Source organism: Nematolebias whitei, chromosome 1 (assembly GCF_014905685.2).
Source record: "Nematolebias whitei isolate Nwh7 chromosome 1, NemWhi1, whole genome shotgun sequence".
In the NCBI taxonomy this organism is placed as follows: domain Eukaryota; kingdom Metazoa; phylum Chordata; class Actinopteri; order Cyprinodontiformes; family Rivulidae; genus Nematolebias; species Nematolebias whitei.
The window spans coordinates 61,154,980-61,177,921 of record NC_056498.1 but is presented as its reverse complement, the minus strand read 5'-3'; the positions used below and the strand labels follow the sequence as shown (position 1 = coordinate 61,177,921).

Here is a 22,942-nt window from a genome sequence, read left to right as displayed (position 1 = left end):
TCTTGTGCTATAAACCCACAATTTTATCTTGACAAATTAGAGTCAAAATGTGTGTGCATATTGCCCCTTGTATATATTTACTTTATGATATGCTCTTCCTTCAAGTTAAATCACTATATCTAAAACCTTCCTGTGCAATTATAAAAGGGTGTGTAAATTGGAAGTAGGTGTACCTCTATACTGGCTAATAAATAAAGAAGAAAAAACTAATTCTGAACGTCAATAGAGATGCTTGCTTTAGGGATTTTTTTTTTACCAAGTGCCCCAAGTGTGGTGCACAGAACTGACCAGGGAAAGTCAATACCAAAGACATGTGTTGGTAGTCGGCTCCACTTTGGGTTTTATGTGAAATTGGTTTCCATCTGAGACCGGTCTATATGACACTGCCCTGAGGATGGTCAGGATTCATGCTGGTGTCTGCTTTAAGCTCTTTCAGAAGAGAGTTTATATGTCCTTTAGACAAAACACTAAGCCCATTATGCAGGGAAGTGCTTTGCTGTGACAGATGCTGCACTGTGGCTGCAGCACACTTTGATTTAAAGCACCATGTGCTTTATTGTGTGATGTATTTGATGAGAGGTTTACTATAGTTTTATCTCCTAATGACCTATTGTCCTTTCAGACTCCATACTTTTGGCCATCAAACTGCTGGGAACCTGAAAACACAGACTATGGTAAAAGCACTGCTCTGTTGCACGTCCAGTATATACTTTCTCATTGCATAGAACATTTGAAAATAAATAAATCTTAGCATTCCTTGAAGGAATGCATATCGTCCTTTACTTGTCATTCCAGAATTTGATTCATGTTAATAGTTAAAGCTGTTTTAGTTTATATATAGTGTTATGCACAATCTCATGCAATGTTGTGAGATCTTTCATTAGATTACCTGCGATACTGCTCAAAAATGTGTTGAAGATGACTCTCAGCTACTACTACCTCAAATTTTAGCTCTATGTCTGTAAAATTGACTGAGTTGTAGCCATTTTGTCTAGACTCAGGTAAAGTTGTGGTAGCCAACTTGAATTGGGATAACTCCAAAAGTTAGTCAGTTGCAGATATGAATCCATTTAGAAAGCTTTATTCAAGTCCACCAACTGGTTCATGAGATATTTTGCTTACTGAAATATTGTGGACCCCAATAGTTAATGGCATCATTTTACCTGTGACGGCCATCTTAAATGGATTTGTCACCAAAAGTTAATCAGTTGTACATACAGTATATATCCAATTATTACTTTCTGAGATATGAATTATAATCTGCTCTCTAGTTTATGACATGTTTTGCTAATGCTACAGAAAAAAATGAACACATTCAAAGGCAAAACCATTAAAAGCCTCTTGCCTTCAGTGGCGTACGATAATGCAGATAGATGCAGACTTCTGGTGAAATATTTTGCCCTCAGTCACATACAGCATGCAATAACTCGCTTTGTTATTTTTAACGTTCAGCTATATTTCATAGATTCACATGAAAGGCCTTAGTCATACGTGTCTGGCTCAGTTCTAATCCCTGAACGCTGCAGCCTGGTAACTGTACAGGAAAGCAGAGATGTGCCAGTATGCATCTTTCTGCTGTGCACAGTTGGCCAAGCATTTTAATGGTGAAACAGGGATGACTTTTTCATTGTTACAGCCAAGCAGAGTGGAGTTAAAGCTTTTATAATGCCACAAATGGTTAGGAATACCGCCTCCCCCTAGCAGGTCTTTTATTTGTTGCAGGAGAGGGAAAAGGCTAAAGCTCACTGTGGGAGTAATCTGTGAGCGTTAGTGGAAGTCAGGGCATCGCAGATGTAGCATGTGAATGATGACCCATAATGAAAACAGTCTAATAGCATAATGAAGCTCCCACATTACAGTCAGTTAACAAAGAGATGAAGGGGCGATTATAGCACAGGAAGAGATCAAAAGTCAGGCACGAGCGCCCGCCGCACCAGATGCATCCACACCGCGCACTATAAATGACCTTTGTGATTTGCAGGCCGGTGTAATTCTGCAGTTGAGAGGACTAAAACGAATAAACACTGAGCCACTTAAAGGCTGTTAAAGCAAACCTGAGATTCTGTTCTCCCTTTATTACCAGTCTATGTGTGTGTGTGTGTGTGTGTGTGTGTGTCTCAGCTGTTTACCTCTGCAAAAGAACAATGCAAAACAAAGCACGTCTGGAGCTTGCGGACTATGAAGCTGTAAGTAGAAGTCTTTTTGGTGTCCTACTATTTTCCACTTCACACATCTGCTCTGTTTTTATGTGCTAGCATCCCTCACAAGGCTACTTTCCCTTAATAAAAACAGTTGGTTTTACTTTTTATCTTCACAGGAGAGCTTAGCAAGGCTACAGAGAGCTTTTGCTAGGAAATGGGAGTTCATCTTTATGCAAGCAGAAGCACAAGCAAAGTAAGTTTCTACTAGGGGTTGAACAACTACATTTTTTTAAAAAGTCGACTTCAACATGATAAATTGCCGACGTCAACTAGTCGATGTGACATCGTACGAACTCAAGACTATGTCATATTCACAAAAAAAAGTAATTTATTATTTACAAAAAATAGAACAACAAAACATCAGGATCATATATTTATGCTCCTATCATTTATCATACTGCAAACAAGTCACAGGAAAAACAAAACTATTATTAAGCTGTATGCTGGTGAAGATTCTCAGTCATCCAGGACATGATGAATTCAAAAAGCGTTCAATACAAAAACAACTAAGCTGCAAAAGTTAGTTTTATTTTATTTAATTCACTAAATAAACCACTGCGGCAGTGGTGGCAGTGGTGGATTCTCCACCGGCAGTGGTGCGTGGTGGTAGATTCTCCACCGACAGTGGTGCATGGTGGTGGATTCTTCATTGGCGGTGGTACGTGGTGGTGGATTCTTCACTGGCGGTGGTGCGTAGTGGTGGATTCTCCACTGGCATTGGTGCACAGTGATGGATTCTTCACCGGCAGTGGTGCACAGTGGTGGATTCTTCACCGGCAGTGGTGCACAGTGGTGGATTTTCCACTGGCGGTGGTGCACAGTGGTGGATTCTTCACCGGCAGTGGTGCACAGTGGTGGATTCTTCACCGGCAGTGGTGCACAGTGGTGGATTCTCCACCGGTAGTGGCGCGCAGTGGTGGATTCTTCACCGGCAGTGGTGCGCGGTGGTGGATTCTCCACCGGCGGTGGTGCGTGGTGGTGGATTCTTCACTGGCAGTGGCGCACAGTGCTGGATTCTCGACCGGCAGTGGTGGATTCTTCACCGGCAGTGGTGCACAGTGCTGGATTCTCGACCGGCAGTGGTGGATTCTTCACCAGCAGTGGTGCGTGGTGGTGGATTCTCCACTGGCGGTGGTGCCTAGTGGTGGGTTCTCCACTGGCAGTGGTGGATTCTTCACGGGCAGTGGTGCAAAGTGGTGGATTCTCCACTAGCGGTCGTGCACAGTGGTTGATTCTCCACCGGCGGTGGTGCACAGTGGTGGATTCTCTACCGGAAGTGGTGCACGGTGTTTAAAATTTAAAAATTTGCGAGATATCCTAGAATCGATTAGTCGATTCAACCCCTAGTTTCTACAAGAACCACCCGCACTCATTGATGACTCCATTATAAAGGAGTCATCTTGTTTTTATCACATGAAAATTTAGTGTTTTACTTTTCCTTTTTCGTAACTAACAACACACATTTTCACTGATGAAATGCAAATTTTACATGCATTAGGGTAAATTTATTCTAGATCTAGACACATGCTGTATAGAACAGTTCTAACTTGTTTTTAATCTCCAGAGTCGACAAGAAAAGAGACAAGATAGAGAGGAAAATTCTCGACAGTCAGGAAAGAGCATTCTGGGATGTGCACAGACCAGTGGTGAGCGAAATAACCGTCTGTGCTGTTCTGACATCATCACTGATATTATCGCAAACTTTTTCTTTTATGTAAAAGAAAATATAGCGTTAAAAAAGTTAACGCTGACCGTATCTGCTCTCCATGTGGTAAAGCACTGACACACGGTGGGTTATTTTTATCCATTCCACACATTTCACTCTCAGTAGGGGCGCATCAAGCTGTTTGTGAGAGAAATAATGCTTTGAGCAGTCACTAGAACTCCATGGTTTATACGATTTATATATGAGCTAAAGATGCTACCTGTAACATTTAAATGGCAGAAAGGCAAACTCAGTGCTCATCCTCTGATGAAATGCCACATCAATAACTGTCACAACACATGAGCTTCAGTGCTGCTCTTTACCTTGTTCCTGAACTCTTGCTTTGCATTAGCATTTAGCCCTGCCCCCTCCCCCCCCCAAGGTTAAAGGGCTTTCTTTGCTCGGTTTCTCCCCACGTCCAAACGCTCGACAGCTAATTGGAAAATAACAAGTTCAATTTATGCGTCCTTGGAGCAACATAATCAATATTAATTCAAATTTCACAGTGACGCCGTCAAGCTTCTTAGCTCTGTTCTCCAGGATGAGACCTAGATTAAGACCACTTGTTCAATCAACCCGTATCTGTGCTCTGATTTCCTGCTGGTTTGAGTTTTTTCCCCCTCAAGATCTGGCACATTTGCTGTTCAATTAGCCAGCACCTGACACATCATCTAAGACTCTATGCTCAGCTGACTGGATGAGCTGAAATTCACGTAGTTGTGAACAGTTTTCCGCCTCTCTTCACAGCCTGGATGCGTGAACACAACAGAAGTTGACATAAAGAAGTCCTCCAGAATGAAAAATCCTCACAAAACGAGAAAGGTATGCCTCTTTTAAACATCTGTGTTGGTGGCAGCAAGTTACATTTTTGACTGAAGGTTTAAGGCTATCTACTTACAATTTTTTTTCTGGCCTAGTCAGTGTATGGGCTACAGAATGATATACGTACTCACAGCCCGACGCACACCCCCGCTCCAGAGGCCAAACAGCCGACAGAAGATGAACTGCAGGAACAGGTTAGACCAGCAGGTGGCAGTCAAGGTTTATCGACAAGCGCAAGAATTTTAGGTCATTTTAATAAAAACGAAGTTGTGGATAAATATGCATGATATAAAACAGAGTGAATGTTGTACAAAATAAATATATGTACAGTATATGCACGTGCAAACAAAAAAACATCTTATTAGGCGTTATGAAATTTGCAGACCAGATTTTCTTTTAATTATTGGAGTTTACTTAATGGTTATTGTCCGCTGCTTTTTTTTTCAGATCACATTTTGGCAATTACAATTAGACAGACATCGACTGAAAATGTCCAAGGTGGCAGAGAGGTGAGCGATGTTCTTTGTGTCTTTATTGAGTTTAGCCATCGATCTGCTTATTGAGCTGTTTAACGGCCTAACATGATGTGAAATTGGGAACGTTAGTGACCTTGAGGGATGTTTGGATTCAGACAAAATGTTCAGTTCTTGCCAGCACTGATGCAGCAAAATACTAGAAGTGTCAGTTTGTTTGTTTGTTTTTTTACACCAAAAAACGAGCATTTTCAAGCATAAGCTTTCTATCCTAAAACTAGGTCAAAACATTTGCCTTTCATTTCAGTTTGAGGAGTTTTGACAGTTAGATTTTATGAGTAAACAACCAACTCATCAAAAAAAAAAAAAAAAACTACTTTAAATGTCTTCATCTTCAGTAAAGATTGTTTTATTTCATGTGTTGTTTTCATTAAAAAAAAATACAGTTTGCTGGGTTACACAGAGCAGTATGTTGAATATGACCCCTTCCTCACGCCTCCGGACCCATCTAATCCCTGGATCTCAGATGACACCACAGTCTGGGAGCTCGAAGCCAGGTGGACGCATGCCACTAAAGAATGTTTGAATAAATGCATTATTAAAATATCACAGCTGGGTGGGTTATGTGACATTCTGAAGTCGTGTTCCCTCCTCCAGTAAGGAACCTGGCCAGCAGAGGGTAAAGAGGTGGGCTTTTGGCATCAATGAGGTTCTCAAAGACCCTGTGGGGAGAGAGCAGTTCCTCAAGTTCCTTGAGTCTGAATTCAGCTCTGAGAATCTCAGGTATGTAAACGAGTTATGATTCATGAAATTTGTTAGAAATTAACTTTGTTAAAAATCCATGCTAAGTCCATGCTTAGGAATAAAAGTCTCATAATCAGAAAAATAAAGCAGAATTAAGGTTGTGATTTCTTTTAACTTGTTGAAATTTTATATAGGGAACTGTTGTACAAGTAACACGACACATCAAATAACTATTAAAACATCATAAATAACAAAGATGTATCTATCAGCATACATGTTAAAACCACCTGTTAACCACTGTGCCCAGAAACAGCTCTGATTATTTAGGACAAAAACAGCTTTCTGTGGTGATTGAAGTTTGTCCTGTCCCGTCAGGAGGCTGCAGGGTCTCATTCAGGAATTAACCTGGGATTTATTGTAGGTTTAAAGTTACATTTAGCGTGCCTTTTTAGTAAAACACTGACCAAAAGAAGAAAAAAAAAGAGACAAAACCATTAAACAAACGGAAAACAAAACATGGAAGTACATATTTCCAAGTCTGAACAATTAATCAGAGTTATGGTAGATGTAGCTGTAGAATGTCAAATGTTAGATATTGTACAGTAGTCCCTCGTTTATCGCGGTGGACCCGTATCCTGAAGCCTCGCGATAAGTGAAAAACCACAAATTAGGAATTGTAGTACAAGTAGTAAATGGTAGTTTATTTTAGTATTTCTCTATATAGGCTATATATATTAAGGCGTTTTAAACCCTTTCCACACTCTTGCAATATTCTAAACAATGTTTCTAAACTCTAAACGCTCTAAAAGAGCACAGAATGTCATAATTTCAGCTCCCTGCCTCCGCTGCTCTCAGCCACCTGCAAACGCTCTTGACCACGCCCACTTCTCGGCTCTGCACAGTTGATCAGCTGGTCAGCTGCAGGAGGGAGCTTAGCCTGCAGTATGGGCTGCACAAAGGTGCAGCAGGTGCTAAATAATTTAAAATAATTTATTTTAAATAAAAATTCCATGCCGAGTCCAATCTTATTTTGAAAAACCGCAATAGAGCAAGTCCACGATAAACGAACTGAGAAGTAGCAAGGGACTACTGTACTGTTTTGTAATCAAATTAGCTGTAACAATATTTTTATTACCACTTCGGGAAAAAAATCATATATAAAGAAATATGAGACAGATATATTTTCCATGGCTACATTCGATTAAAATTTAATTCTGTTTTATATTTTCACAATTGATTCAATGATGAATTGTGTTACTTGACACAGTGCTTGTAGCTTAAGACAGATTTCCCCATGGCATATATTATGTGCGTATAATCTGATTTAAAATGCTGTTTCATATCTCTATAGCTTTCCGTGATCTCTTCTCTTGTTTGTCGTATGGTTTAAAATTGACAAATCAAACATTGTCTATTGTAGAAGAGAGTATAAAAGAGGCTACAAATATGCTGTTGAATAAAATTGTGTTCCAATGAAGCACAAGACAAAAAAACTGCTTACTAAGATCAAATAAAGTGCTCATACACCTTGAAGTGACTAAAAGTATTCCATACTTTTTAACTCGCACACATAAAAGTAAAATAGTCACAGATGTATACAATGTACATGTTAAGAAAAATATACTACACATGGCCATAGTGTTAGGTGTGAAGAAATCAGATTCTCTGACAAAAGAAAGAAAAAAAGAGAAAAAAAAAAAAGGAAAAAAAAAAGAAAGAAAAAAGAGAGAGAAAAAAAAATAAAGATTCTCTGACGAAGAGAGAACTGATTAATATCTGTCTTAAATTGGTTTTTAATCACCGGACAAGTTGCTCACATAATTACAGGTGTTAAAACCATGAAAGAAATCCCTGCAGCCATTGCTTCGTCCCAATGATGAGATTTAACTTTGAGACATTAGAAGCTCACGGTGGCACATTTGGTAGAGCTGTTGCCTCTCAACGAGAAGTTCGTCAGATCAAATCCCAGCCTGGGTGGAGTTTGCATGTTCTCTTCGTGCATGCGTGGGTTTTCTCCGGGTACTCCGGTTTCCTCCCACAGACCAAAAACACGCATGTTAGTCTGATTGGTAACTCTAAATTGTCCCTAGGTATGAGTCAGTTAATGGTTGTTTGTCTCTATGTGTCACTGTGATTGACCGGGTGCCCCCGCCTCTCATGTTGACTGCTGGATATGGGTACCCGTGACCCCCATGACCCAGAAAGGAAGAGGTGTGCAAAGATAATGAATGGATGGATATTACTGTATAAACGCGTATATATATATATATATATATATATATGTACAACTGTTAGAAATAAAAAGACAATCTATGTACTCATGGTAACAAACTCCATCAAAGGTACATAATAATAAATGTCTCTGGTGCTCCCTCTGATGGTACGAGTTTGAACTGTCTCTGCTTAAAGCTTTGGGTAAAATCTCCAACATTTCAACATCTACTCCAAAAATAGCATGTTCAGCAAGACAAATGCAGGTGTTTATTGTTATGTACCTCCTATGATTTGTTTTTAAATTCATCTAGTTAAAGCAGTTTTGCAAAAGTGTCAAGAATCAAGAAGAGACACCTCTCGGGTGAAGCTTAATTATCAGTGTGCACTGTAATGTGTGAGATTTTCATGAGCAAGGTTATTTTACATAAGACATATTTTACCTGCAGAGATTTAGGTCTTTTTATTTTTATTTTATGCAGACGCTCATGCTAAACTACACTAAGATCTACACTACCACTAAGATCCTGTGATGTTTAAAGCTCTGCCAGCACAGATCAGATTGGATGTCAGTGCAGATTTTGAAAAATATGATCCATTTCCTGTTGAATAATCAGTGGATAAAGTTCAGATACAGAAATATGTGATTTACATAATGTTTCCATCAGCTACAGTAGTTTTTGTTTTAATCCAGGAGTATTGCGTTAAGAAGCACATTAATGTTCTAACTGTTGGAATTTAGGTTCTGGCTTGCCGTCCAGGAGCTAAAGAAGCGTCCCATCAGAGAAGTACCGACCCGCGTTCAGGAAATCTGGCTGGAGTTTCTGGCCCCCGGGGCGCCCAGTGCCATAAACGTCGACTCCAAGAGCTACGACAAAACCACCCAGAATGTCAAAGATCCCGGACGCTACGCATTTGAGGATGCACAGGCGAGTCTTTATCCAGGAGCAAATTATACAGATACAGTAGTCCCTCGTTTATCGTGGGGGTTACGTTCCGGACCACCACCCCCACCGTCACTTCCCCCGCAAGAAGTGAAAACCCGCAAATTTCATTTCATTTAGTTGTTTTTATTTTATTTAACACTTACGTTAAATTTACATAGATTTCTGAGTCGAAACAACAAACCAAAACAGTTCAGTCAACTAATACATTTAAATCAGCTAAAGCAAAAGTTTATTAATCAAGATAACTGGAGAATGTTTATTCGCTTAACTTAAAATTTTAAGTTGAGCAAGGAACGCCTTTTTACTCACCAGTTCTGCAGAATACAGCAGCTCGGTTCCGGTCCGGTTCGATCAGCTCTCTGCAGCCATTGAGCACCAAGATGCTTTAGAGAGAGCCGGACCTTCGAAGAGCCAGCACAAAACCACACAATGGTCCCGATTGAGTCCAACTTCGATGAACAAAGTCCCGGTGAACTTTGGAGAAAACACCGGACCTCCAAGCAACACCTCGAGAGGCCTCATGGGCCGGCAAGCAACACTCAGATTAACCGCTGAGGCTGAAAGTCCGGTTCTGGTCCAATTCCCTGTCGGTTCCGTACGGTTCTCTGCATCCACTGAGCGCTGAAGTCACTATGAATAAGAACCAAACTGTTTTGGATTCGATCAAAACTTTCCCTCCAGTTCAGCAGAAAGCAACTTTGGCTTCTGGGTAGTGCACGGTTGACTTCTGGGTAATGTAGTTCTTTTTTGACTGATGATACAGAGTTGAGAGAAAACTACAAAATGGCGGCACCTGTCTGAAGTATTTTTTTTCGTAAAGTTTTTACTGTATCCCATACTGTCCCAATTACGTGAATAATACAGTATTGAAGTTGACAATCGTGTGTGGTGCACAATCTTTTATTTTTATTTTATTTTATTTTTTGTCGCGTACAATCTTACTTTGAAAAAACACGAAAGAGCGAGTTCGCAAAGGTCGAACCACGAAGTATCAAGGGACTACTGTACAATAAATCTGATGTTGGTTTTGTGCAACTAAAAGATCAATGAAGAAAAAGTTTGGCTTACTTTTCTTACAACGGCTACTTGCAGCTGCAAAAAACAGCTGCACACCTGCTGGTGGTAGTTCATGTCTCACAACCGTCTGCTGTACCTGCAGAATATTGCACTTCCTGATTTCTATTCAAAGCACTGTTTGAGCTGTGTCTGGTGCTTTCATCCCTCATTTTCACACCTTGTTTCCACAACAGGAACACATCTACAAACTGATGAAGAGTGATTCTTATAGTCGTTTCATTCGTTCCAGTGCCTACCAGGAGCTATTACAGGCCAAAAAGAAGGTGAGCTCCTGAAACAAAGCACAAAATAAACATTTTAAATAGATGGCAGTGCATGGGTGTGTGTGCAGCCCTGTAATGGATCATTTGTAATTAGCCAATTAGTCAAAATGGGTCTTGCAAAAATAAACTGATCTAAAATGTGTAAGTAATTCCTGAAAATTGAGGTGTAACAGGTCAAACCAAAGCACATTTAAAGCAAACTAATGACAGAAATAGCAAAGATTGAAAAGATGGCATTTTTTCAGGTGTGAACTGCAACAACCAATCAGGACACACAAGGAAATTCCAGTAAAAAAAGAAAACACAGGGGCTGTCATATACAGAGGACAGAATGTGACCAAATGAAATAAATTAAAGCACAATAATGAAATGAATCATTTAATTATTAAACAAATCATAAAATAATTAAATAAAAAATTAAATTATTAAATACATCAATAAATATACAATTAAATTATTAAATACACAATTAAAATATTAATAATTTAATTGTATATTTAATTATTTAATTATGTATTTAATAATTAAATGATACATTTAATTGTTATGTATGTATTATGCATTTATTTATTTCATTTTGTCACATTTCGTCCTCCATAGTCATAACATGACAACTTCTGATTTCCTTTAGTGTGATTACGTGTCTAAAACCTACTCTGTCTCACACCACCCACACTTTCCTACAACTTGTTATTCTGGCAATGAATAAATCAGTAATATATTTAGATATTTTAAACAATAAAATGTTTTTATATGCGTTTTTTTCTGATCAGCTCAACTACATATAATGTCTCTTTTTGTTTTTTCACAGAAAAGTAAGAATTTGTTCTGAAGCCTCTTGCTTTCAGGTAATGTCTGATGTTAAATCTCATAAGTTATCACCATCATTAATGCTGCTAACTGTGGCAGATTTTGTGCAATGTCCACTCAGTATTGATCATTTTACAAATATGGCACCACATGCTCAAATACATCCATCCATCCATCTATTATCTTTTATCCGCTTCTTCCATTTTGGGTCACGGGTCGCTGGTGCCCATGTCCAGTAATCACTGTGCGAGGGGCGGGGTACACCCTGGACGGGTCGCAAGTCCTGCTGAAATACGTGTCTAACTTTGTTCAACGTTCAAACTCCTCGGTGGTCCTTTACACTTGTTTTTTTACTGGCTTATATATGCAAACATATTTGTAAATTAGTTTTACTGTTTATTTATATTCACTAGTGAAATGTCCTCAACAGGCAATGTTGTTGGATATCAGAATGACTGCAGAGCACAGTTGAAACACGGGTAGACATGAACACAGTTTAGACTAAGTCAGGGGTTCCCAGTACATTGATCGCAATCTATCGGTTGTTCAAAGAGTCATTATGAGTAGATTGCATGGCATTAAAATATAAATAGACGTCAGCATCCTCACTATGAAATTTGTCATTTAATTGAAGCCCACGACGTGAAACTGCAGCCTTTCTGCTGCATTTCGGCCGCTCATTTATACTACAACAACCGTCATTACGGAACCCCCCCGCACACACACACACACACGCTGTGTTGCAAAATCCTCCTCAAGTGTAAAGTCCCACATGCGCACTGCAAGCGGCTGTGATCAAGTTTTTCTGTACTAACAACAGTTATAATAAATGGCAGAGAGTGGAGTGTTTTTGTGCTACTCACCCTTTTTTCAGCTTGTAGGAGCAAAACTAATAAAATCCAGGGTCCAAAGAGACGTTAGTGTATTCACCAGTTTGGACGTAAACATGCAGACGCTGCATGCACAATGAATGCAGTTGAGTCCTGCGTCAGGGTTGCCAGATAAATTTAAAATGTCTCATTTACCACCTCCTTTTTTGTGTACATGCTCACCAAACACAACACACACCTCATCTTAAAATATCTTCACTCAGCACATTTGACAGTTTAGGTCAAATTATTATCATTTTAAAGCCACAGTACTATAGTTCGTAATTTCTTATCTGGCAACCCGACTGACATGGAAACTACTGTTTTTGTGTAAACCTGCTCATTTTTTGTTTACTATCTCCAATAAACATTGCAAAAAAATTCCACTTAACATTTCCAGACGTTGTTCTTGTGTAAACAGGGCCTTACAGTAGTTAGATCACTTTGACTTGGTCATTTTAAAGGTAGCTGCATGCTGAAAAACTGTGAGCACCCCTGGACTAAGTGTATTTTTAAGAACTGGAAGTAGGCATGAATATATCTAGACCACAATGCATCACAAAATACTGACTTTGAACATGAGCATTAATTAGTAACTGTTAATGGTCTGCTGCATTAAATTTGAACCATGCCTCATTCCAGCATCATGTAAATTTGTCTGTTTAGTAGATGCTAAATGTACATTTTACACAAATAAGCATCATTATATTTTAGGTTTAATGGTGAATCTGTTGTTTTAAAGAATCATACTTCTTAGAGTCAAAGTGGAGGTGTCAGCTGGTGAAGCCAAATGCAGGTGGAGTGTTTGAAGGCACGTTAAAGAGCTTAAATATATGTAAATTTTATAAAAGGTATACCAATAAAAATGGCCAAGAGAAGCAGCAGTTCCACTGAGTGTAATGACTGATATTATGCAGGAAATCTAATTACCAGATGAGAACCAGGTGGAACAAAAAGCTAGATGAAGCCACACACACATTTTATGTTTTCTCTCTGTCTTTGTTGTTTTGTTAGTTTTTTAAATACCATTGATGGTTTTTTTTTTCTCAGTTGTTAACAATTTTAGGTCACTTTTAATTATTAACGGTGACAGAATTAAGATGAAACAAGACAGATGCTGGAAAAAGTAGCATAAAATTAAATAAATCTTTATGTAGGTTTCTAGGGCAAAAAGTGATCATGTATGCGCAAAATAAGCAGCTTCGTTCTGTATCTCCTGACTACATGGATACACCATAAATGTAGATTTTAAAAGTTGTTTTGGAATGTGATTTTTTTTTCTTCTTCACAAAAGATCTAAAGTTGTGTAGATAGAGCCAAATTGAAACAAAGCAGTGAACAACTAAAATAAAGTGTTTCAACAAAATAAAAGCTCCACCAAGAACAATTAAACAGAACGAGAACCACAAAATGCAAAATAATTACATAAAATGGAAAAAATTAAATAAGTGAGGACAAAGACAAAGAGAAAAACAATCACTCCTTTAAAAAAAAAAATTGTATGCATAAAAAGTGCAGCCAAAGAAGTTACACATAATTAAATGGTATTTTGAAATATTATCAGCCTAACCATGATGAGCTTCTTTTTTTTATGTACCATAAACCAAGTGAATTAAATAAACATGTATCTTGGCAAACTTTGCACTGCTGTTTGACAGAAACATCTTAAAGGAAAAAGTCAAAACCTCTAAAGACATTTTTTTTTTAACATTTAAAATCTCTGTCTTCTCGAGCACAGGAGGGACCACTGGCAGACAAGAGATTGACAAGTTGTGTGCCGTCATCTTTGAACCAATGGCTTCCCTCTCTCTGGGACATTCAGAATGGGACCATCTCATCTCTTCATCATCCTTGTCCGTCACCTGCTCTTGGCTCAGCCAGATCAGCCGATCCGCCTGTTCATCTGTCGTCCACAGGAAGTTGCATGTCCACGGAGAGAGCGCCCCTGCTTCTCTCTCTCTCTCTTCTTTCAGAACAGATAGTATGCCAGTATTTTCAGAAAGAAGGCACTGCTGGACTTGTGAGGACAGTGAGACGGGGTAAAAGAAGAAGGTCAAATCCAGTGATCCAGTTCTTTCCATTGAAACTGCTCGGTCGGAGCCTTTTCTCTCACTTCCAGCTGAAATCAATGATGTCAGAGAGAAATAAGAAAACAGAACAAAAAAAAAAAAACGTAGAATGACAGCTCAAACCGATAACCCAATCCCATCGCTTTACATGAGGTCACAGATAATTTGTTGCGCTAAGGGAAGTGTTGTGCCGAATGAATATACAAGATATATATACATATATATTACAATTCTGATTATTTATTGTGCATCTAGTTTGCTTTTCATTATTTTATTGCACTAAAAATAATTAGCACATATGGTTGTCATTGCACCTGTAAAGTCCAAATTTACAACAAAAAAAAAAGTTGTCTCCTGTCTTATGTAGAACACAATTCTTTGTTATTCTCTCGTGCATTTATTTTTATACCATATTTAAATACACTTTTACTTACTTGTATTATTAAAGTTGATCCTCTATCTGTTACCAAGGCCTGAGCTTGTTTTATTTTTCATTCTGTCTCCACGTATATCTCCTGATAATCGATGTCGGTTCTTCACTGGCCCATACATTTGTTATTATTTGTTACAACAACAAATAATTTCCCTTTGGGATTAATAAAGTATTTTTGAATTGAATTTGAAATGAGAGATGCTGCACATTTAAGGAGGAATTTTCAAACTGTGCACTTTTACCTTCGACCAGCAGAGAGCGATGACTTATTTCTCAATGACAAAAAAATCTAGAACCTCAAAGTTCAGCAAAATTTAGATAAATGTAACTTTGTCATGCAAAAGTGTCATCATCTTCAGGCCCACTGAGAGGGTTATTGTTCAGATTTGAGCCCTCTGATGTTTTGCAGGGTCTGTTGATGTTTCAGCTCTTTGATGGAAGAAGTGACCGTCTGTGTTTTCAGTGTCTGTGCCCAGCAGTCAGTTCAGTGAGAACCACAAACAGACAAACATCTTTGTCTCGGTTCCATCAAGGAATTTGAACTGTGGCATTTTTCAAAGCATGCACTCAGAACGTCTGGGTACATGCGTATGATGATTTATGGATTGGAGGTCATGTTTTTAATGTGATGTGGTTTCAGTGCCAACGGGAAGTTTGCAGAAGGCCGTTGTTTGTTCATTGTCTCCACTTTTGTTGTTTTTGGTGGCCAAGTGTCCTATTATTTCTGAAAATGGGGGTGGAAATGTGGAATTGCTCAGTTAAAACAGTGAAAAGAAGATACTTGCATTTTGTGCTGTGCAGAAGTCTTGAGTCATTTGTCATTTCTTTATATTATACTTTGCAATCAAGAAGGCAGACTTTAAATCCAGGCTTTCCGAGTCTTTCAACAGTTTTCTCTGGCCTTTGGCATTTTTAACTCATTTTTAGTCCAGCTCCTAACCCATTTTAGATGACTTTTTATTATGTTTTGTCTGTTCAACTCAGACATATGGATAATTCAGGCACATAACAGTCTCCTAAACTCAAGGGATGAACCAGTGTGGTGTACACATGGCAACAAACCCATTTAGCATCAGATCTTTAGGTAAGAAGCAGTTTGGCAATAAGATTCAGTTTGTTCCCATTGTTTTAGTTGAATGCATGAAAATTACCAAAAACAACAGTTTTCCAGCTTCGTAAAGAAAAAACTTAGATACTGCTGCTGATAATTATTTAAGTTTAAACATCCTTTTGTTGTCCTCATGTTGTCGCACATATTATACATGTTAAGTATAGACTGCACAAATTCAAAAAAGTTCAAGGCAACAACAACTGGACTTTATTTCGTAACAGAAGACTTGCTCTTCTCATCCGAGGAGCTTTCTCGATTCAAAGAACAGAGAGTGTGGGGTTCGAGTTATGAATCTGAGGTAGATACATATGCAGATTGCCCGATCACTCCTCACAATAGGGGTTCGTTAGAGTCTAATCCGGTCATGTGGATGAAATTCCTGATGGGTGTGAAAATGACTTGGCATCAGGCCTAAAGCTGCATTATTGAAATCTGAGCAGTGGGAGATGGATCGACAGGCCATGAAATTTGTCATTGTGGCCGAAAACACAAGATCCTGGATACAAGCAGCTGAACTGAGCTTCCGTCGTGGCTGAGCTCAGCCTTATAGATGGGAGTAGGGCGCTGCTCCTTCACATCATAAGGAGTTTGAGCATCTGATTAAGATGTCACCTGGATGCATTCATTTGGAGGTTTTCCCGAGCATGTCCCACTGGGAAGACCTCATGGAAAACTCAGATCTCATTGGAGAGTTGTGCATCTTCTCTGACCTGGGAGAGTGTTGTTATGTGTGTACGGGTTTCTCTCCTGCGTCTGTTGAATCTACAACCTGACTACAGGTAAGGGGTAAAAGATGGAGATGGAAATGTTTAAGAACTGGACTGAAAGAGTGAAAAAGCAGTAAAGTCCGAAGAAAATAACCTGAAAAATCCTGGACATCTTTATCAACACCAATTAAAAAAGGAAAAGTTTGATCAAATTTTAAATAGATTCTGAAATATTTAGCACTGTATTACAGCCATATACAAATATACAATAAAACATACACCTAGGTTTGCTAGGAGTTGACACAACGTGGGGTCTTCTTTTTTTTACTTTATGTGGCTCATTATTGCTTTTTTAAATAATTTTGAGTGTCATAAAAAACTTGGTGTAGCAGGACATGAAAGTAAAAACTGACAGACAAAGGTAGACATACACAGAGACGTATATAAATGAAAACAGAAATTTTGTCTGATTCCCACAGTGACCACGACCAATAAGAAATAACCCTCCCAGTTTTGAGGAAGGAGGTGGGGTGGCAGGGATTCAAACTAAGGCAGGCTTTGCAGTGACTCAAAGACAGCCTGCAGACAGTCTCCTCAGAACCACGATTTGAGCTTACTGTGACTAATCTGGAGCCGTTTCTCTTCAACTAGAAACTTTAAAAGAAAGCAATAAAGGTAGAGCAAAACGAAGAGAAGATACAAGGTCAGGAGGATGTGAAACTGAGCAGGTCCTTCAATATATATATATATATTTACATATTTTTACAATATTTAGCATCAAAAAGAGACTCCAGAACAAGCCTGAGGATACTACAGATTATGTTGCCATGGAAACCAAAACCTGGAAGCGGACACAAGGACCACTGAACGTGGACAACCTCCTTTGACCTCCATCCTCAACGCAATACAGCCTTGCTGTACACTGGTGAGAGGTACATAAACTTAGTCGTTTTTGTTTTCATTCTGGACCCACTTATTTAACTTGTACACAAAGAAAATTGGTTTAAATGTTTAAGAGACAAGTTTTAGCTGTCTGCTGCATGCCGCTTTATTTTAAATAAACCGTTGTAAAACTTTATGATGAACACATTTGCATGCAACTTTAATTACTGTTATTTAAAGCGAGAGCATTTTAAATAGGACACAAGCGTTGCAGATGTTCAGCTTAAAGTGCAAGAGAAAACATTTTGAGCTGCATTTCATCTTTCTGATCAACTATAAAAAAACGTCACACCGAGTGCTGATTTGACATATCCCATGTGAATGTGAGACCCAGTGACTCAGTACAGAACCACATACTTTTTTTTGGGGGGGGGGGGGGGGGGGGGGGTAGTTCTACAACTATTCTATATTTCTGCCAAGAGAAATGGTTCGACTCCAACTAGGGCCACCCATTGTAAAAAAATAAATTCCTTCAAGGTAAGGTGTCCTAAATAACTGAATTACTATAATTAGTGGCTGGAGGTTACAGATAATTAGTGTTATGAGTGAGAGAATTAGAGAGTGATGACGGAGGGTTGTAGTGATCCTCTTGGTGAGATTAAAAGTCTGTTGAGCTTTTCCAGTAAACACACCAAAAAAAAACAAACAAAAAAAAAAAACAAGGAGATGATCACAGCTAAATTGTCTTCTGCATGTTCTAAAAGAAACCAAAACCTCTCAGCTCATTTGAACAGGTGTAAAGTTATACGAGTGTTCATTTTGTCTAACGTTACACATCTATGGTAATGTTTGTCCAGGTTGGTGTGTGAACATTTTTTGTGTGTGTGCTTCTGTGGTATGTGTGCGTTGAACGGTGAGGGGTTCGCCTTCTGATCCTGCTTACAGCTCCGGTGACTGCACCACCTTGTACAGTCTGTTCTGATGTCAAAGGGGATTTAGCTCATAGACACCCTGTCGTTTCTTCAGCAACCTAAAAATATAGGAAGCCCCAACAGGCAGAACAGTTACATTTATACTGTATTTTTCGGACTATAAGGCGCATTAAGTGAAACAAAGCAGTCGGATAAGTCAAACTTTATTCAACTCATTCACAATAACCACATACAATTAGTTTGAGAATGTTACCACAACCAGAATTAATACATAAGGTGCACCTGATTATAAGGTTCACTGCTGACTTTTGAGAAAATTTAAGGATTTTAAGTGCGCCTTATAGTCCAAAAAATACAATGTTTGTATACGTTAATACAAGTTAGTGCGTCAAATGGCTCCCTAACAAACATGCATAAATCTTAAATATGCCTACTTGTGGCAACATTTACAATATGAATAAAATAGGTCTTGAAAAAACTAATTTTAAACCCTGTAGCAAGCAGGAGCTTGTTGGCGCATCGATCTCACGTCTTGTAGGCAAACACTGAGGCGGATTCTAACAGAGAGCTTGTATGGGAGTATTGCAGATGGCATGAAAAATACATCCCAATTAAAGTTTTGTTAAAAGTATTTAAGATGTGGGGAAAGAGCTGTTACCAAATGTGAATTTAATGACTTTAGAAGTGTAATAGGAGGAAACGAAGCCAAAAACCTGCAAACAGAAGGAGGTGGTAATTGTCATCTTCATCTGCAAAGGGAACACCTGAACGATCATAACACCTCTAATTGGTTATCATCCTCTACTGAAGCACTTTATGGCGCTGAAATAAAGTAGCTGTCAGTACTTATTATATCTGGTTTAGAGTCATTGTTAAGATGAATTGTGGTGACAAATGGCTGCCTAAAGTGCCTTAAGCAGCCTTCTGGCAATGCTGGCATTAGATACATTTATATAGCAAAGCCCCTCACCCCCTTAAAGAACCCCCCCCCCCCCCCCCCAACCACTACCTGTCAATGAGCCAAAAGCCAAGTGTAGTTTGGGAAAATACACTCCGCAAACACGGATAATGACATGGTTCCTTTTTGTGTAATTGGCTTAGAGTGAAGACATTTCATTTACCTCTCCTTTTTCCATACTGTACATCCTGTGTATGTGAGTCTGTGTGTTTGTGTGAGAGAGAGAGCGAGGGAGACGGCACACATGTGGTTACACATTGATGTGTGTGAACATTTGTTCATGAGTGTGTGTGTGTGTGGCTGTCCGTGAGTGATTGAGGTTTGCGCTGCACGGTGAATTAAATGCAGTTTTACTGTAATTAACTGCACTTAGCAGTCTCTGTGTGAGACTTTCTGACGCACCAGTAATTGAGGCATCATGTTTTGTTTGTTTTAACCTGCCTTTGAAGACATGCTGGGAAGACGTTACACGTGGTTTGGTGGAAATACATCTGCGTGTACAAATTTGGAAGACCTAAAAAAAAAAAAAAAAAAAAGAGAGAGAATGTCTTTATTCAATCACTTTACGGCCAAATACTTGAAATATGAACACGTTTCGCAGCCACGCTGGCGACCATAATTAATTGGAGGGAGAAAAAAAAGAGGCTCATTGTTATCCAGACACAAACATTACCAAGGCAATCTCATGTAATTCTAAAAAAAAAGTTAATAATAATAAAATAAAACATGGAAAGTTCCCACTGATAATAGCTGTGTTCAAGGAGGCTTGTGTCTAGCTCAGCAGTCTTTTTAGTATTTGTTTCTGGTATTTGTAATTTCATTAGGGGGTTTAATTTGGGAACCAAGGTCTGCCACAGTTCAGTGAAGCAAATCCAAAGAATTTGTGGTTCTGGTACAACATAAAGCTGTGTTTGTGGACAATATTAGTCCTCAGCAGACAGAAAGGTCCAATGCAGTTTTGTCTCAGCATTAACACACAAAACCACAGTCTCCTTCCGTCTCAGGGACTGTGTGGTGATTAGTGTCAAGATAAAATAAAAGTCAAGCAGCTTGTAGACAGATATGCAGTTGTGGGAGGTGGGCCCAGACTGTCCAAGAAGCCCAGGCGGTGTTGGTTTCATTTCTGAGTAGGTCATCCGTCCCAGACCCCCATCATCTCTTCAACTCCCTTCATTTTATCGTTTTTCCCCAACCACTAACCACCCACCCATCCACTTTAGAGCTCCCCAAAAGTCTCAGAATTCTTACCCCAAAACCTCTGTTTGTTTTGCTGCAGAGATTACTGAGTATAGCTTGCCATAGACACCACTGTATTGTTTTTAGGCCGAGTTTGGGGTACATAGGAAGCTCAGCATCTGAATGGGGTATTCATCCTACTTTATGTACACAGTCATTTCGTTTGTTGTTTCCAAGTGTGTGTAGAAAGCTTTGCAGTGTAATGGGACAGAGAACAGAAAGGGGGGAAAAAAGTGCACAAACATTGAGAGCTTGCACACTGTGGGCCAGAAGTTCATGCAGTTAAACTTACTGTCAACACAGAATAAGACAGTACTGCGGAAGACAAATGAGACTGTGCTGTATACGAAAGGTACTGTAGATCACTGGAGGATGAAGGAAGGTCATGACTTCCTAATGCAGAAGGAGGCAGCAAGTGTCTTTTGGCTTCATGGTGAGTGTGTGGGTGTAGTACTCTAGAAAAAGAGACTACTTTTGTACATTATCTCTAAAAGATGGACAAACAGCTGTTGTGTAGCTTATGGTGAGCACAGCCAGGACATTGACAGAACTATTTGCGTGCTCCTGCAGCTTTGACAGAACTGCCATGGCCTAAGATCAAGGGCAATACAAACAAACAAACAACAAAACACTGCGAACAAAGTGGATTACTATCAAGTAATTTGTTCCATGTCAGAGTGAGTCACAAGTCCAAGGCTTGGGGGGGGGGGGGGGGGGGGGGGGGAGAGAAAGGCAACTATAGAAATTTGCACAGCAAAGAAGTATCTGTGAGTAGTAGCAGCCAATGGCCTTGAGGCAGTTTGGTTCCCCATCAGAATTTCTGACTTGATATCATGCAATGCTTTTCAAGAGCAACATCTGCTGAAAAGATGCTTGAGTGACGGTCAAAAATGTGCTGGCCCAAACACTGACAGCATGCACTCAGGCGGATACTCCATCCTGAATGGCAGAGCGATCACTTCTCCAGATCTGATACGAGCGTGATACAGAATGGCATTTATGGACACTAAGGGTCACTCTCAGTTCAGGTTTCTCCACAGTATATCACCAAAGAGTAGAAGAGTGGACTCCCAGAGGGAACTGTACAATTCCTCAACTCTTCCCCTAATAACATGCAGATGGGCTGCTCTAATGCCTGTTTACATATCTGCGGCATAGTTCATGAGTAAAGTAAGCAAAGGCCTAATTATTTTACTCAGCGACGGGACCAATAAAATCAACTTCCCCTTCTCGTTATGGGTGCTTAAATACATCCTTTGATGGTGAGGTTTTGTTTATTTTTGTAAGAATTGCGTAGCTGAGAGTAAAGCAAATAGAAGTAATGACACAGAGATGCTGACAAATGAGGGCCCTGGTGATGGATTCATTTACTCAATGATGCCTGGAGGGCTGGACTGCAAAGGTGGTTCAAAATGAATGGTAATCACACAATTGCAGCATTCCCAGTTATTGGAATGTTTGAGGAGAGTATTCTCATAACCTTTGTTGTAACAGAACCTTAGATTTTAGAATTGTAATAAATTATTTTTTTGATATTACACATAATAATCTTTTGTTTCTTTTTTCAGAATGCTGTGGAGAATAACTATCCCCGTCATACTTGCTGGGTTTCTCTGCATGACCGCAGAAACCAAAAAGCCCCGTCCTCAGGGCTCCATACCCTCCCCATACAAGACAAAAGGAAACCTGTCTGTGGACCACCACCAAAGACTATTGCAGCAAAAGCCAGAGGTCCTGTCTTCCAGCCGAGAAGCCTTAGTTGTGACGGAGCGCCGTTACCTTCGCAGAGACTGGTGCAAGACCCAACCACTGCGTCAGACAATCAGCGAAGATGGGTGCCGCAGCCGCACTGTGGTCAACCGTTTTTGCTATGGCCAATGCAACTCCTTCTATATCCCGCGCCACATGGGTCCCAGCTCAGGCCACGGACAGAATCGAGGTCAGGCTTCAGGCACTGGAAGAAAAAGCCACAACAAAGTCCAGGAGCCCTTTCAGTCCTGCTCTTTCTGCAGGCCGCACCGCATCACCCAGCTCACGGTGCAATTAGACTGCCCAGACCTGCAGCCCCCCTTCAGATACCGCAAGGTGCAAAGGGTCAAACAGTGCCGCTGTATGTCTGTAGATGTAAGTGGTCTTGGGAAGCTGTGAAGGAGGGCATTAAGGTCTTGAGCTCTTCCAGGGGACTTGCAAAAGCAAGGAATGAATTCAAGCAGAACTATTCAGTACACTCTTGGGCAGCTGTGGCTGAGTGGTTAGAACAGTCGTCCTTCAATGGGAGAGTTGGGAGTTTGATTCTACCAGCAGTCACATGTTGAAGTGTCCCTGGGCAAGACACAGAACCTCTCATTGCCTCCGATGTGTGTCCCATCGGTGTATGAATGTGATAAAACACCGATTAGTCTTCGTAAAGGCGCAAGTGCTGTATGAATGGGTAAATGAGGGCACAGATTGTAGTGTAAAGCGCTTTGAGTATCTTGATAAGATAGAAAGGT

General features: G+C 39.7%; 2 protein-coding genes across 2 annotated transcripts in view; both read left to right on the top strand.

Annotated features, from left to right (window-relative positions):
• rgs7a (regulator of G protein signaling 7a) overlaps window positions 1-13,932 on the top strand; it is a 67,431-nt gene extending 53,499 nt beyond the window's left edge. The window contains exons 6-18 of the mRNA XM_037679743.1: window positions 623-674; window positions 2,122-2,186; window positions 2,318-2,394; window positions 3,766-3,847; window positions 4,654-4,728; window positions 4,824-4,922; window positions 5,176-5,237; window positions 5,648-5,758; window positions 5,859-5,984; window positions 8,899-9,085; window positions 10,354-10,443; window positions 11,255-11,291; window positions 13,861-13,932. Coding sequence (XP_037535671.1) covers window positions 623-674; window positions 2,122-2,186; window positions 2,318-2,394; window positions 3,766-3,847; window positions 4,654-4,728; window positions 4,824-4,922; window positions 5,176-5,237; window positions 5,648-5,758; window positions 5,859-5,984; window positions 8,899-9,085; window positions 10,354-10,443; window positions 11,255-11,275 — 1,047 coding nt within the window. The 3' untranslated portion in view covers window positions 11,276-11,291; window positions 13,861-13,932. The remainder of the gene's footprint in view (window positions 1-622; window positions 675-2,121; window positions 2,187-2,317; window positions 2,395-3,765; window positions 3,848-4,653; window positions 4,729-4,823; window positions 4,923-5,175; window positions 5,238-5,647; window positions 5,759-5,858; window positions 5,985-8,898; window positions 9,086-10,353; window positions 10,444-11,254; window positions 11,292-13,860) is intronic.
• An 8,087-nt stretch (window positions 13,933-22,019) lies between these two features.
• Window positions 22,020-22,713, top strand: grem2a (gremlin 2, DAN family BMP antagonist a). The gene has a single exon (XM_037686144.1). It carries the CDS (start codon window positions 22,020-22,022, stop codon window positions 22,596-22,598), a length of 579 nt encoding a protein of 192 aa, XP_037542072.1. The 3' UTR covers window positions 22,599-22,713.
• Window positions 22,714-22,942: the final 229 nt, after the last annotated feature.

Bases quoted from the DNA above. Each gene is read 5' to 3' on its own strand.
- grem2a (XM_037686144.1), top strand. From the start codon at position 22,020: ATGCTGTGGAGAATAACTATCCCCGTCATACTTGCTGGGTTTCTCTGC.